Source organism: Danio aesculapii, chromosome 2 (assembly GCF_903798145.1).
Source record: "Danio aesculapii chromosome 2, fDanAes4.1, whole genome shotgun sequence".
Classification (NCBI taxonomy): domain Eukaryota; kingdom Metazoa; phylum Chordata; class Actinopteri; order Cypriniformes; family Danionidae; genus Danio; species Danio aesculapii.
In genome coordinates this window covers 41789935-41805329 of record NC_079436.1, presented here as the reverse complement: position 1 = coordinate 41805329, position 15395 = coordinate 41789935, and the positions used below count along the sequence as shown (strand labels likewise).

Here is a 15395-nt window from a genome sequence, read left to right as displayed (position 1 = left end):
TCTTTTGTATACTGTGTAATATGTCCATATTGAGTTCATGCTTTTTTCTATTAAACAGAGGAAGGAAAAGCATAAAGGAATAGAAAGATAGTAAACACAAAGTATTTAAAAATCAGAAATCCAAACATACTGTATTAAAAACAGTAGGAAAAAGTAATGAGCCTATGTTACAGTCTTAAATCACTTTTTTAGCAATGCATTACTTTTTAAGGAACACTTTAAAAAATGCTGGGTTATTTCAACCCAATTTTGGGTGTAATACAGACCAAACCAACTGATGGGTTCATTTTTTAAATATAGGATTAAATTTAACCCAATGTTTGGGTTTGTCCGTATTTCACCCAGTTTGGGTTTAAACAACCCAGCATTTCTTAGAGTAAATGTAATGTGAAGGTATGTTTTTTAAAGAATAAGATATGCTTAAAATGTTAGCCTAATGCATATTTTCTTTTTTACACTGGAAACTGACACCCATTTTGTGAGTCATTCATGTTTCACTTTCCTAAATCGTCCATGATCTTGCGGTTGTGGGTTACGCGCTGGGTCATTTGCTCGGCTCTCGCCATCTGCAGCACCTCGCGCAGCAGGTGAAAAGTCAGATCCAGCGAGATCGGCGGGTCCTCCGACCGGCGCTCGCGCTCCTCTGGGCTGCTCAGGATCCCGTTACCGACACCTCCGATCTGACCTCCTGACAGCCGCTGTGTGAGCTGCAGCTGAATGCGCGACGGTGCTCTCCGGTCAGGCGCGCTAGGGCTGTTGTCAAGGCGGATCCGGTACTCCTCTCCTACGTGCATCAGAACCGGCAGCGGCGCGTCCGTGTGTCCGGGAGCGCAGTCAGAAGTCCAGACGGAGAGTCCAAGGGACACCGCAACGAGAACCACGTGCAGATTCATTTAGAGGAATTCACGGTAATCTGGAAGTATATGGCTTATTAAAAATTATTTTGCATGAATTTTTTATATGTACGATTGACAAACTGTTTTGAACTTTAAAAATACAGTGTATGTCTAAATATATATTTAGGCTAAATTTATCTAATGTAAAAAGGTGTACTTTAAATTTAAAGCACTTTACTTTAAATGTGTACATTAGTCATTGAGAAAATATACATTTTATAACCAGTGGCTTCCAAAAGGCTTAGGCTAGCCTACTATGCAAGTGTTTGGATTTAATAATGATACATTTTATATTATAAATAATTGGAATATATGTATATTTAAATGTACGAGCATATGTTTAGACGTATAACTAACCTAATGACCATATCTTATTCATTGATTTCAGTCTGTTTAAATTCGTTATTTGCTTATTCAATTCTTGATATAAATACATACACATAAATAATCTTATCTCCCAAAAAATCTTCTGATGGCCCTGTGAATCAGATGTCCAGTGGTTTAAAGTTTCCAATAACACTAACTGTATCATAAGGAGTAATATTGTATCATGCAAGTGCTACAACCTTCTCCGGGATGAATCACATTTTGAGCATCAGTGGGAACAAGGATCTCAGCAATTTTATACAATGTAAAACTATTACGATTAAGGCATGCATCCGGTCTAATGCTTTTAAAAATGTATAGCCTAATGTATCTTTTCGGCAAATGTATCTTTCATAATGTTCATCATGCTTAATAACTTTTCTTTCTAAACTATATAGCCTTTTTAAACAAGCAAACAACTCGATTTCATTGGGCTATTTAAAATCAATTGTTAAATAAAAACAATTTCGCAGTAGTCTAAATAATCTCATTAAGCAAAGTTAACATTTTTTGTAATCTATAATACCTATCAGAGTTGATGCTCACCTCAGTCGGTGTCCTCAAACCGGTTGTGGGTAAGAGTCTGCCGTCAGTGGAGCGCGAGGATCGCTGGGCTTTTATTTATATGAGCACCTAATTTCTCAGATGACAGAAACACCACAATGACTCACTGAATTATTGGCTGAGGTTCGAATAAATCTAAAATGAAAATGCTCTTGCATTCCGTCGTGTGTTTAGTTCCACGCTGTAGATTGAATCGAGGGTCTGTCTCCTCTGAATTAACAGAGACTTTCTTAATTCGTGTTAATGAATCTGATTCAGTCTCCGGTAATTGAGGGACTCTGCTGATGACGCACGGACGCGCCGAGGGACGGCAGCGCATCTCCACCTGTTTGGATCTTTTGGCAATTGGCACCGATGCCCGCAAGATCTGATAAGACACCTGTAAACATCCAGGGTACGGGGCCAAAGGGCATCCCACGTGGGATCAGCAGATTTACACAAAATAATGACCGGTGGACATGGATTACTCATTCATCATTTTCTGAAGGGTGGGAATGATTGCCCACAAATACAGATGTCCAGCATGGGGGTTCTTCTAATTTTTACCTACTGAGTCAGCAGATAGTTTAATGCAAGTAATGTAGGCCCGGTCATGTTTCACAGCCTACAGGGAACGTTCTTAGGACTTAAGGCCAACAGAAATGCACAAACAGTTATGCACAAACGTTGTTGTAACGTTAATAGAACATTCATAACCTCTAATAAAAATGCTTCAGTATTTAGAGTTTCTTCTTTCAGACACTTCAGAGAACATTCAAATTCCAATGAGGTTAATAAAAATGCTAAAATAATTACTGCTGGGCAAAAGTTAATCACATCCTAAATAAACACTTGCTGACATTCTGTTAATAGCCTATTTATTATGTTCATAAAAATACACAAGCATGCAAATATTTGAGAAATTGTTTATTTATATTTAAGAATTTAACTTTATATTTAAGAAATATATGATACAAATTATTTATACATTAAATACCTTTGCAAAAAATGCATATGTGTTTGTATTGCATCGTATTGCATATATACTTGACAACATTCCCCGCTGATGTATAATAAAAATAGTAGAACTACCTTGAGAAAAAAAGTCCCAGCTATAAATAAAAGGATATATTTAAACCAAACATACTTCTATTTCGGACAGTCATGCTTTCTCTTCAGTCATGACCGCATACCCGTCGGCAGGTGGCGGACGAATACAAGCTCTCGTATCGAGGACGCGCACTGGGGGCACGAGCAGACGTCATGGCAGGAGGTGAAAGAGTCGCGCGTCTGATGCGTCAGCTCGCCAGCGCGGCGTAAGTTTAAATATTTTAGTTCATAAAGTTGAGTTATTCAGGTGTGTTTTAGTCAGTGCAGCTTTAATATTTCTTTGTATGTAGAGGCTAAGCTTGTGAACTCTGATCAGTCCCCTATGAGTTGTAAACAAACCCTTAAAGAGACAGTTCACAGAAAAAGCAATCTTCACACCATTGACGTGCTAGGCTAGAATTCATGTAGTTACAAAAACATCGATGAATTTTAATCTTTTGTGAATAAAAAGGGAAAAAGTTAACATTTTCAATTATTTTCAATGATTTTTAAAAAAAAATTAAATTGTGAGTTGTCCTGTACAGCTACTTTTTGTTTTCAATTGAATAGTGATTTGTAACTGATCTGTATGGTATATTTTGCATGCTGTGTTTTATAGGTGCAGATGCCCTGCTCATTCTCAAGCATATTCTCACTCCTATAACCGAGGTAAAGAATTTCAGGGATTTTACTCTGAATAAAATGGACTTATGTTGTAAATAACAGCATGTTGTCTGTAAATAGTTTCTGCAGGTGAGGGTCATATTTGTGAAAGGAAAACAGATTATGCATTTGAAGTAAGTATACAACATACATGCGTTTATTATAAAACAGCCATGCATTGTAAAATATAGTTTAGCCTCTCATTATATTCTCATATTGATAAAAAATAAATATATATATATATATATATATATATATATATATATATATATATATATATATATATATATATATATATATATATATATTGATTTTGATATATATATATATATATATATATATATATATATATATATATATATATATATATATATATATATATATATATATATATATATATATATATATATATATATATATATATATATATATAGAGAGAGAGAGAGAGAGAGAGAGAGAGAGAGCAAAGCACTATCTTCTTAAAGGGACAGTTTGCCCAAAAATTAAAGTTCAGTAATCATTTATTCACTCTTGACTTCCAAATCATCTTGAGTTTTTTTTCTTCTGTTAAACACAAAAGAAGATATTTTTTAAAATTATTAAAAGTACTACTTCCATAGTACTAAAGTCAATGGTTACAGGTTTCCCAAAATCTTCAAAAGATCTTTAACAGACCAAAAAAACTCAAGCTGGTTTGGAACAAGTCATAGGTGAGCAGGTGATGACCGAATTATTGTTTTCGGGTGAATGAATGTCAGTAAGTCTGGCAAGAAGATGTAATTTTTATCATAGCATCTTTACTATGAAAATACGTAATTACAAATGTGTTTTTCAGATGGCTTGTTCAAATATACGATATGGAGCAGGAGTTACCAGAGAAATTGGCATGGTAAACCTTCTTTTTTTAAATAATAAAACAAAAATCTCAATTATATCACCCGTGTATCAGCACTTTTATTCAATATAATGATAGTAAGTGAAGGATACAACAAGTGATTCCTCAAAGAAGCAAATACTCATGAGAATTTCTAGTAATTCATAGTTTCGGGAATTATTCGAAAAAATACAATTGTGAATAGGGAGGGATTCAAGTTTTGTGTGATTCCATCAGGATTTGCAGAACATGGGAGCACGCAATGTGTGTCTGATGACAGACAGGACCTTATCTCAGCTGCCGCCGGTCGCAGCAGTTCTGGACTCACTGATAAAACATGGAGTCAAACACAAGATCTATGAGGACGTACGAGTAGAACCAACAGACAAAAGGTGAAAATGCGACAGAAAATGTGTCATTTTAGTTGACATTCATGTGAGTGTTTATTACGGTAGAGCTTAACGTTCTGCAATTTAAGAAAACACATGCCATAACAAAAAACTCCAGCAAATTAGGAAAAGATTTTCATCATTTTGACAGAAAACGTGTTGCAAATCCTGATAATGAAAAAACACTCCCACAATGCAAATAAATTAAGAACACACCTGCATTTTCCCAAAACACATGCAAATAGCACAGAACACAATGCAAATGTTTCTAGGGGACCCAAAAACGTGACTGACCCAACTGGGATTTGCTTATTGTGCCTTGCACTATTCCTCAGTGAAGTTGTAGGTGATCTTTGAAAGGTGATTTTTTTTTTTTGTATATTTAAACACCCTGATTACACGATTCCCTTGTCTTTTGTATTATATTAGCCTAGATAACCATAACCTATATAGCCAGGTCCATCACATTTTAGGGTCCCCTTGAAACATTTCAGTTGTGCTACATGTTATTTGCATGTGTTGTGAAAAAATGCAGGTATTTTCCTAATTTGTTTACATTGTGAGAAAATGCAGCGCTTTTTTGTGTGAAGATTTGCAACATGTATGCTGTCAAACCAATGAGGAGCTTTGATTAATTTGCATGGTGTTTTTTGTAATTGAGCTTTCTTAAATTGCAGAACCTTAAGCTCTCTCGGGCTCCATAGTTTGTTAGTAGAGTAATGTCTGATTTTTTAAATATTTATTTATTTATTTATTTTGTGTTCAGCTTTAAAGCAGCGATTGATTTTGCCAAAAAAGGACGTTTTGATGTGTATGTTGCTGTGGGCGGCGGCTCTGTGATTGACACCTGTAAAGCAGCCAATCTTTATGCATCTCATCCGGAGGCAGAGTTTCTAGACTTCGTCAATGCACCAATCGGAAAAGGAAAACCCATCACCGCCACACTGAAGCCACTAATCGCTGGTAAAAACACATGCATAGAGAAAACCTTCATGTTACTTTCTTTTTTGCCCTTCTTTCTCTCTCTCTCTCTCTCTCTCTCTCTGTCATAATGCTGTTGTCCATTTTGCATCCATTTTATGAACAATAGAATCATAGCACAGAGACTGTATGCTGATAAATTATAGTTATTTGTACATATTTGTTTGTGTCTGCATATGTAAGTTCCCACTACGGCTGGGACGGGGAGCGAAACCACAGGAGTGGCAATCTTTGACTTTGAGGACATGAAGACCAAAACCGGTTCGTGAAACAAATTACTTATTAACATTTCATCACTGGTCTTTGTATATTAAGTAAATGCAGAACTCAGAAATGTAAAGCATTTGTTTTGTAGAAAAAGTTCAAAGTAGAGTTGAAGGCAAAAGTGTTAGCCCTCCTGTGGAATTTTCAGTCTTTTCTAGATATTTCCTAATTGCTGTTCAATGAAGAGAAACACTTTTTAACACATTTCTAAATATAATAGTTTGAGTTACTAATTTTCTAGTAACTTATTCTTTGTCATGATGACAGTACATAATATTTCACTAGTTATTTTGCAAGATGCTAGTATTCAGCTTAAAGTGCAATTTAAAGGCTTAATTGGGTAACTATAGGCAAGTGGTTTGTTCCTATTTATGAAAATAACATTGAAAAAAAAGGTCATTAGAAAATACATTTAAAAACTGCTTTGATTTCTGCCGTCAACAACAACAAAAAAGATTTACTCTAGAAGAAAAATACATCAGAACATACTGTAAAAAATTCCTTGCTCTGTTAAACAGTTCTTGGAAAGGAAACATTTGAAAAAAATTATTATATCACAAGAAGGCTAATCCAAAAGATCTTAAACAGGAGAAAGATCAAAAACAGTCCATTAAAAAAGACCTGATTTATTAGACACTTAGAAATGATTTATTAACACTAGCGATGTCTTGTGTAAGTCTGGTAAAGATCTCTGACTGAAATGTTCCTATAATTAATTCATTAAGTTAAAAATAGATCATGTATATTGGTAAAGGTTCAGTATTAATGTTATTTGTGTTTATGTTTAGCACATTGATGTGTGTGTTTTTCAGGCATCGCAAATCGAGCCTTAAAGCCTACATTAGGAATGGTGGATCCTCTACATACTCTTCACATGCCATCCAGAGTGGCAGCTAACAGCGGGTTTGATGTGCTCTGGTGTGTATTTACATACACATTTTAATTATTAACCACATTATGTGGATCAAAGACATTGCAACAATAATGTAACATCTTTAAATGTCGTTTTTTTTATTTCTCTGTGATTTACATTGCATCATGACTATTACATATTCTACCATGATTTAAATGTGTAAATCTGTCCCCCGCTGATCATTTTGCCCACCCTGTACACCCCTACACTCTCCCAATAACTTACACTCCCCTTAACCATTGCACTATATAATATTGCACACTTAATATAGCACATGATCATTGTATCACACTGCACATAGCTATTTGTAAATGTATGATATACATATCTACATATCTAGTTGTAATTCCTGTTTATAGCAAATAACAACCTGTATATTATGTTCATAACTATTTGCATATTCCTGATTATTAATAGCTACCTATACACTGTTCATTCATTCATTCATTCATTCATTCATTCATTTTCCTTCAGCTTAGTCCCTTTATTCATGAGGGGTCGCCACAGCGGAATGAAGCGCCAACTTATCCAGCATATGATTGAACATTATATATTCATATATCATCACTGTTCATTTGTAATCTGCAAGAATGCATTTTTGTGTTATAGTTTTATATAGATAGATTTTGGAATTTTATTATTTTCTCTTTTTCTAGTCATGCATTAGAGTCATTCACAGCATTGCCATATAACTTGCGGAGCCCCTGTCCATCCAACCCCATCAGCCGGCCCGCTTACCAGGGCAGCAATCCAATCAGTGATGTTTGGGCAAAACACGCTCTCCACATCGTCGCTAAATACTTGAAACGGTATGTTTTTAGGATGTAAAGGGATGTGCATTATATGTTTTTTTAGTGAGACATTAGATTTTATACATTTTATAAGTACAATATCTATATAGACAGTTGAAGTCAAAATCATTCGCCCTCTTGTGAATTTTTTGTGAATGTTTTACAGAGCAAGGGATTTTTCACAGTATTTCCTATAATATTTTTTCTTCTGGAGAAAGTCTTATTTGTTTTATTTCAGCTAGAATAAAAGCAGTTTTACATTTTTTAAAACCCATTTTGGTCAATATTATTAGTCCTCTTAAGCAATATTTTTTTCAGTTCATCTACAGAACAAACCATCAAAATGATTCGCCCAATTACCCTAACCTACCCAATTAACCTAGTTAAACCTTTTAATTGCACTTTAACCTAAATACTAGCATCTTGAAAAATATCTAGTAAAATATTACGTACTGTCATGATGGCAAATATAAAAGAATATCAGTTATTAGAAAACTATTACGTTTAGAAATGTGTTACAGAAACAGAAATTAAGGACAAAAGTATACAGGCGGGCTAATAATTCTGACTTCAACTGTAATATTGTTAAGCTGTGAAGCCGTGTGTGTGTATTGTAGGGCTGTGCGTGACGCTGGAGATGTGGAGGCTCGCTCCAGCATGCACCTGGCCAGTGTGTTTGCAGGAATTGGCTTTGGCAACGCTGGAGTCCATTTATGGTAATTAAACAGAACTAGCATTAAATTAACACCAAAAAAGGAGTCGATTCCGGTAATGAGTTTGGCAGCCTCAAATCGTAACACACTTGAAGAGACTGCTAATGGAATCGCTAGTGCTTTCGCTGCGATAATTCTCTATATTTGCACATATCAGACAGCGCAGGTGGACTGAACTTATTGCTGCCAGAGTTCAAGGAAAAGCGTATAGAGGTCTCCAAACTTTAGTAATGGCGAGTTAGTGACGCAGACGTTGATGCTTGTGGATTTCAGCCACTTTTTTGATGCACCTTTCATGTTAGACTATGTGCAGTGGAATATTTATGTTTTTAATCATTTTAATTTTCCTGTGAAATGTTTTTGATGTATTTGATAATTTGTTGTGGTTTGTGATTTTTCTTTAAGTCATGGAATGTCGTATCCCATTGCTGGGAATGTCAAAACCCACAGGGCCAAAGGCTACAGTGTGGAGCATCCTATAGTGGTAAATATTAATTATATTGTGCAATCTTTTAAAATTGCATAATATATTTATTTTTATTTTATCTTTGCCATGATGACAGTAAATAATGTTTGACTGGAAATTTTTCAAGACACTTCTGTACAAGTGACATTTAAAGGCTTAACTAGGTTAACTAGGCAAGTTAGGGTAATTAGGCAAGTTATTGTATAATGATGGTTTGTTCTGTTGATTATTTAAAAATATACAGCTTTTATTCTTGTCAAAATAAAACTCCAGAAGAAAAAATATTATCAGACATACCTTGAAAATTTCCTTGCTGTGTTAAACATCATTTGAGAAATATTAAAATAAAAAATGTAAAGGGGGGCTAATAATTCTGACTTTAACTATATATATATATATATATATATATATATATATATATATATATATATATATATATATATATATATATATATATATATGTATATATATATATGTATGTATATATGTATATATATATATATATATATATATATATATATATATATATATATATATATATATATATATATATATATATATATATATATATATATATATATATATATATATATATATATATATATATGTGTATGTATATATGTATGTATGTATATATGTAAAGAAATCAATTCTGGTATTTAATAAGAATAAAATTCAATGATAAAGTGACATAAAGTGCATTAATATGTTGCAAAAAAATGCAAATGTTTTTATTTAACAAAGAATCATAAAGTCACCATTTCTAAAGTTAAAACAAAAAAGGTACAGTATAGTAATAATAATAATTAATACTATTTTAAATATTAATAGGAAACAGCAATAATAAATATTAATATAAAATATAAAATCAAATTCAATCAATCAATTATCCATATCCATTTTTTTCAGTCTTTCCATGGATCATTCCCCTCCACACAGTTCTATTAATCACCGCTTCTTTGAGTTCATGCATGCTCATGTTGGTATCAGATTTGACAGTATCGAGCCAACAAGTTCTTGGCCATACGTTCCTCCTACTTCCGCTGACCATTCCAAGCATGACTGCCTTCTCGAGTGAATTGCTACGCGTAACATGTACAAAATAGGATAATTTTTGTTTGGTAATCTTGGCTTTCAGTGAGGTCTTTAGCTTGATGCACCCTAGGACTTCTTTGTTGGTGATTCTCACTGTCTACAATATGCGCAACAGTATCCTCCAGCACCACAACTGGAAGGCGTCGATCTTTCTTCTGTCTGTCTTCTTGATCGTCCAGGTCTCGCTGGTCTAAAATTAATATAATAAAATTTAAATATTTATATAATAATATAAGTAAATAAATAAATATATATTTCAAATCAGCATATTACAATAATTTCTGACACTAGTAGTGTTGTTATAAATTTCACTTTTACCGCAGGGGTACATGTCATTTTAACGTACAATTTTAAATTATTTAAAATTTTAATAATATTTTGCAATATTTCTGTTTTAATGTCCTTTTTTGATCGATTAAATGCAGTTTTGGTGAGCAGAAGAGACTTTTTAAAAAAAATTAAATAAAATTCTGCCAGCTTTTGCACAATACTGAAAACTACACTATAAACACCATATTGCACAATAAACATTCTGTAATGCATTACTAATAACAGTTATACTGGTACTAACACTAATGTTTACATAAGTAATATATTTGTATTATCTTTTTTTTCTGTCTCTTACTCTTTCAGCCTCATGGACTTTCTGTTGTTCTAACTTCACCTGCCGTTTTTGAATTCACTGCAAACATGTGTCCAGAGCGCCACCTGGAGGCAGCTCAAATACTAGGCAAGTCACATAGTAGCAGACTAAAGAAATATGTCAGACATTAAATGGATAATTAATTCAAAAATTGAAATGTACTCACCCTCAAATGCTTCGTTGAACACAAAAGAAGATACTTTGAAGAATGTTAGCCATTGACATCCATGATAGAAAAAATACTATGGAAGTCAATGGCTGCAGGCTTTCAACATTCTTCAGAATATCTTCTTTTGTGTTTAACAGAAGAAAGAAATTCAGACAAGTCTGGAACCAGTGGAGAAAGTCAAATATTTATTGATTATTGTGGTGTGGTAGATACTTTTGTCTGCACTTTTCCACTATTACTATTGTTTACTATTTACTTGATTGACCTATATGAGTTAACTGATAATGAATGGAGGTTTATATTACAGATTGTGTGTGTGTGTGTGTGTGTGTGTGTGTGTGTGTGTGTGTGTGTGTGTTTTAACAGGTGCTGATGTGAATAATGTGAAGAAAGATGATGCTGGTCATGTGTTGGCAGACACACTCAGAGCGTTTCTCTATGATCTGGAAGTGGAGGACGGTTTGTCTGCCATTGGCTACACCAAAGAGGACATCCCATCTCTGGTGAAGGGCACAATCCCTCAGGTCAGCAAATCACACCAAAATTCTGCTCCATCATAGAAACCTATTCAGTAATTAATGACAGACAAATGTAATAGCTTAAAGGGATAGTTCACTCCAAACTAAACATTTGCTCACCCTTTCAAACCAGTCTGACTTTCTTTCTTGCGTCTAATGGAAAGAAGATATTTTGAAGAAAGCTGGAAACCTCTAATTATTGACTTCCATAGTATTTGTTTTTCGTACTGTGGAAGTACAATTTTCCAGCTTTCTTCAAAATTGCTATATACAGGTATAAATATTATCATAAACAGAAGAAAAACTCATACAGGTTTGGAACCACGTGAGGGACTGTAAATTTCAATTTTTTTGGGAGAACTATACCCTTAAGTTTAAAGAGACAGTTCATCCAAAATGAAAATTCTGTCATCATTTACTTATCCTTCATTTGTTCAGAATCTATTTGAGTTTCCTTCTTCTGTTGAAAACACAAAGAAGATATAAATATATATATTTTTTATAATTATTTTTTAGAGGTTTTTCACCTTTAAATTGGATAGGACAATTGGATATTGGGAGCAGAGAGAGGGGATAGGCTTGCAAAGGACCTCGAGCCGGGAATCGAACTCGGGTCGCCGTGAGAACTACGGTGCTATATGTCGGCGCACTTAACCACTAGGATATTGGCACCGACACAAAGAAGATATTTTGAAGAATGCTGGTAGATGGCATCTTTCACAGTAATTTTTTGGCCTACTATAGAATGTTCCAGCATTCTTTAAAATATCTTCTTTTGTGAATGAAAGATAAAAGTTTTAAATAGAGTTTAGAATAAATGATGAGGTCATTTTAGATTTTGGGTGAATCTTCTTTTCAAGGAAAGAAACAGTAATATAATAAACACTATATAAACACTAATATTTTTATTGATATCAGTCAAGGATGAGCTGTTTTATTTTTGAAGCTTTTAATTTTTAATTGTTTTACACACGGAAAGCATGTTAAAGTGTTTACCTTAATTTTGTTTAAATTACAAATACGGGTAAACTCTAGGGGTTTGCAGTATAGTGGCAAAATGTACATAAGTCTAATTTAGTCGAATAACAGATGAGAGATTACAAAAAATGCTTCTTCTTTTTTAAAATATGTATAACGTTGATCAACATGTATCGGAGAACATTCATTCATTCATTCATTCGTTTTCCAGCAGCTAGCTTTCTGCTACTCTCACATGGTCGCCCACTAAAGCTAAGCAGGGCTGTGCCAGGTCAGTACCTGGATGGGAGACCACATGGGAAAGCTAGGTTGCTGCCGAAAGTGGTGTTAGTGAGGCTAGCAGAGTGTGCTTAACCTGCAGTCTGTGTGGGTCCTAACGGTCTTTCGGATGAGACATTAAAGAGGTCCTGACTCTCTGTGGTTGTTAAAAATCCCAGAATGTCCTTCGAAAATTGGAAGGGGTTTAACCCTGGCATCCTGGACAAATTTGCCTTCTGGCCTCTAAACATCCCCATATTATAACAGGCTTCATCACTCTGTCTCCTCTCCACCAATCAGCTGGTGTGTGGTGTGGTGCAATATGGTTGCCATCACGTCATCCAGGTAGATGCTGCACACTGGTGGTGAATGAGGCGATTCCCCCCAATGTGTAAAGCACGTTAATATCCAGAAAAGCGCTATATAAATGTAAGGAATTATTCGTTATTATTATTTCCTTCAGCTTTGTCCCTTTATTCATCAGGGGTCGCCACAGTGGTTTTAACCGCCAACTTATTCGGCATATGTTCTATATGTTCACACACACTCATACACTACGGCTAATTTAGTTTTTTCAATTCACCTGTAGCGCATGTCTGTGGACTGTGAAACCCACGCAAACATGGGGAGAACATGCAAACTACACACAGAAATGCCAACTGACCCAGCCGAGGCTCGAACCAGCGACCTTCTTCCTGTGAGGCGACGGTGCTAACAACTTAGCCACCGTGTCGTCCCAGAGAATAACATAATTGTCTTCCTAATTAAAGCTGGAAATTAGGGAATGAAAGGTCAGGAAGGTGTTAAAAATAGAATCATGAGAATATGTATTTTATGTACTGTATGTGTCATTCAGCTGTCTTCAAGTGGGGATCAGCCAGCCAGTTAGCATTTGATCTCAAACCAATGTAAAAAATAGTTTAAAATTTGGATTAAATCTCTATCTAACAGTAAAGTTCTGCACTAAAAGTCTTCCACTGTCCCTCCTACATTCAATTCTGTTATATACAGTTAACATGCAATATACAAGCTCTGTCATTAATGCTTATTTTAATGACTGTGCAATTTAGCGTCACAGCACCGTATATAAATACATTCTCATAACACTATATGCAGGTTTCATAATGCAACACATCACCGCAGGTTGCAGTTTTTGCATTCAGGTATTGCACTTTAGGCCCTGGTTATGTTTAACTTAATAATATTACATTGTACACTGTATGTTTACATTGTATTTTGTGCATTTACATCTCACAGAGTGATTAAATGTGTTTGTTTGTGTGTGCTTTGGCAGGAGCGGGTCACTAAACTGTCTCCTCGGGCTCACACTGAAGAGGATCTGACGGGTCTATTTGCTGCCTCCATGAAGCTCTACTGAGCAAACTGAAGGACACTTTAACACATTGACGAGGTTCTTAGAAGCTCAGCCTCTAATTAGCTGCACTGTTTTCATTATGTAAGCAGAGACACCGATCTGAACACTAACCCCAATGAACTTTAATCCTTTCACAGTGGTGAGCGCACTTTTTAATAAGTCTAGAAAGCACACTCTCACACACAGATACTGTATTCCATCTATAAAACATGCCCATTTGTTGTATGCATATTTAAACATAACTGTAATGTTTATAATGGGATTTTTACAAACCCTACACACACACACACACACACACACACACACACACAGTACGCATCCTTACTTGCCATTCACTCTAACCCTTAAGGCTAATTTGCTAATCAGTGATTTAAACAGGTTGGATTTAAATGTGTCTAATCTAAGAATCAGGATTAGTCTTTAATTTGCCTTTGTTTTTTTCTTGAATGGCCTTCTAATCTGATTTACTCATGCCGATTCAGTCATTCATGCTATTTACAAATGTTTACCTGAAGTGATTTATTTTTCACGGAATTTCAATGAATGATAGCAATATTAATTAATGCAATAAACAGAAAGATCTAAATACTTATTGCTTCATTAATATTACTGATCGCTAAGGGATTTAATTTGAAATCAAGCTATTATTGCAGTAAATGAATAAAGCTACAATTTTTTAAGAGTAATAATATTTTTTTAAATCCTAAATATCTGAAAATGTGACCAATTAAGTGGCAACCACTTCCCATTATATCCCATTAGCGATTTTGGACTTTTGAATGCTGGTATGCTGCTGTCAGGAGGATTGGGCTGAGCTTTGAAATCATAGCAGCATAGACACTTTACCATGCCACAAAGTTTCAAATACTTGCGACTTATTAACCTGCAATGGTATTCTGATGTGAAGTGTATTGTCATGTTAACCTCTTAAGGTCCAAGGTGTTTTTTTACATGCATTTTTTATTTTTCTTTGATATTTGGGCTTATTGGAACCTAATTAGAATAAAAATCTAAGTATCATCTTTTGATATGGTGTCCTTTTAGAGAAAAAATATGTGCATATATATGGACTCCTGCTCCGAATTTACATAAAACACTTTTTCCAGATTTTTTTAAATGCATATATAACATAGAGATTTTTTTGGAACTTGCTTTGACTATCAGAGAGTAAAAACAACATTTTTTTCCATTTTGTTTGGTTAAAAGTAGGGTTTGTGACATTTCATATGCTGTAAAACAGTTGCAGGATGACCACTGTATGTCTCTAAAAAAATATAAAACATTCAAAGTATTTTAAATAGCCACTTAAGAGCTAAAATATGCTGTCCATGTATGTGGACACTCAAGCCCTAGGAGGTTAAGGCTGAATTATACCTCTGCGTGATCGCTATAACCCATGGCACATAGCCGT

General features: G+C 34.5%; 2 protein-coding genes across 2 annotated transcripts; one reads left to right on the top strand and one right to left on the bottom strand.

The window, feature by feature from the left end:
• Positions 1–434: 434 nt before the first annotated feature.
• Positions 435–893, bottom strand: LOC130236968 (corticoliberin-1). The gene has a single exon (XM_056467736.1). The coding sequence runs from the start codon at positions 891–893 to the stop codon at positions 495–497; it is 399 nt and encodes a 132-aa protein (XP_056323711.1). The 3' UTR covers positions 435–494.
• Positions 894–3041: 2148 nt separating this feature from the next.
• adhfe1 (alcohol dehydrogenase iron containing 1) lies at positions 3042–14287 on the top strand. Its single transcript, XM_056467724.1, has 14 exons — positions 3042–3121; positions 3514–3563; positions 3639–3691; positions 4393–4446; positions 4669–4823; positions 5587–5783; positions 5985–6062; positions 6878–6983; positions 7635–7787; positions 8387–8485; positions 8888–8966; positions 10677–10773; positions 11222–11379; positions 13904–14287. The coding sequence occupies exons 1-14, from the start codon at positions 3069–3071 to the stop codon at positions 13985–13987; spliced, it is 1416 nt and encodes a 471-aa protein (XP_056323699.1). The 5' UTR covers positions 3042–3068; the 3' UTR covers positions 13988–14287.
• Positions 14288–15395: the final 1108 nt, after the last annotated feature.

What these genes read in the sequence shown, in the direction of transcription:
- LOC130236968 (XM_056467736.1), bottom strand. Translation starts at nt 893, where the DNA reads ATGAATCTGCACGTGGTTCTCGTTGCGGTGTCCCTTGGACTCTCCGTC.
- adhfe1 (XM_056467724.1), top strand. Translation starts at nt 3,069, where the DNA reads ATGGCAGGAGGTGAAAGAGTCGCGCGTCTGATGCGTCAGCTCGCCAGC. An exon ending in ACTGAAGCCACTAATCGCTG is followed by an intron (nt 5,784 to 5,984) that starts GTAAAAACACAT and finishes TGCATATGTAAG; the next exon opens with TTCCCACTACGGCTGGGACG. An exon ending in GTGTGGAGCATCCTATAGTG is followed by an intron (nt 8,967 to 10,676) that starts GTAAATATTAAT and finishes TTACTCTTTCAG; the next exon opens with CCTCATGGACTTTCTGTTGT.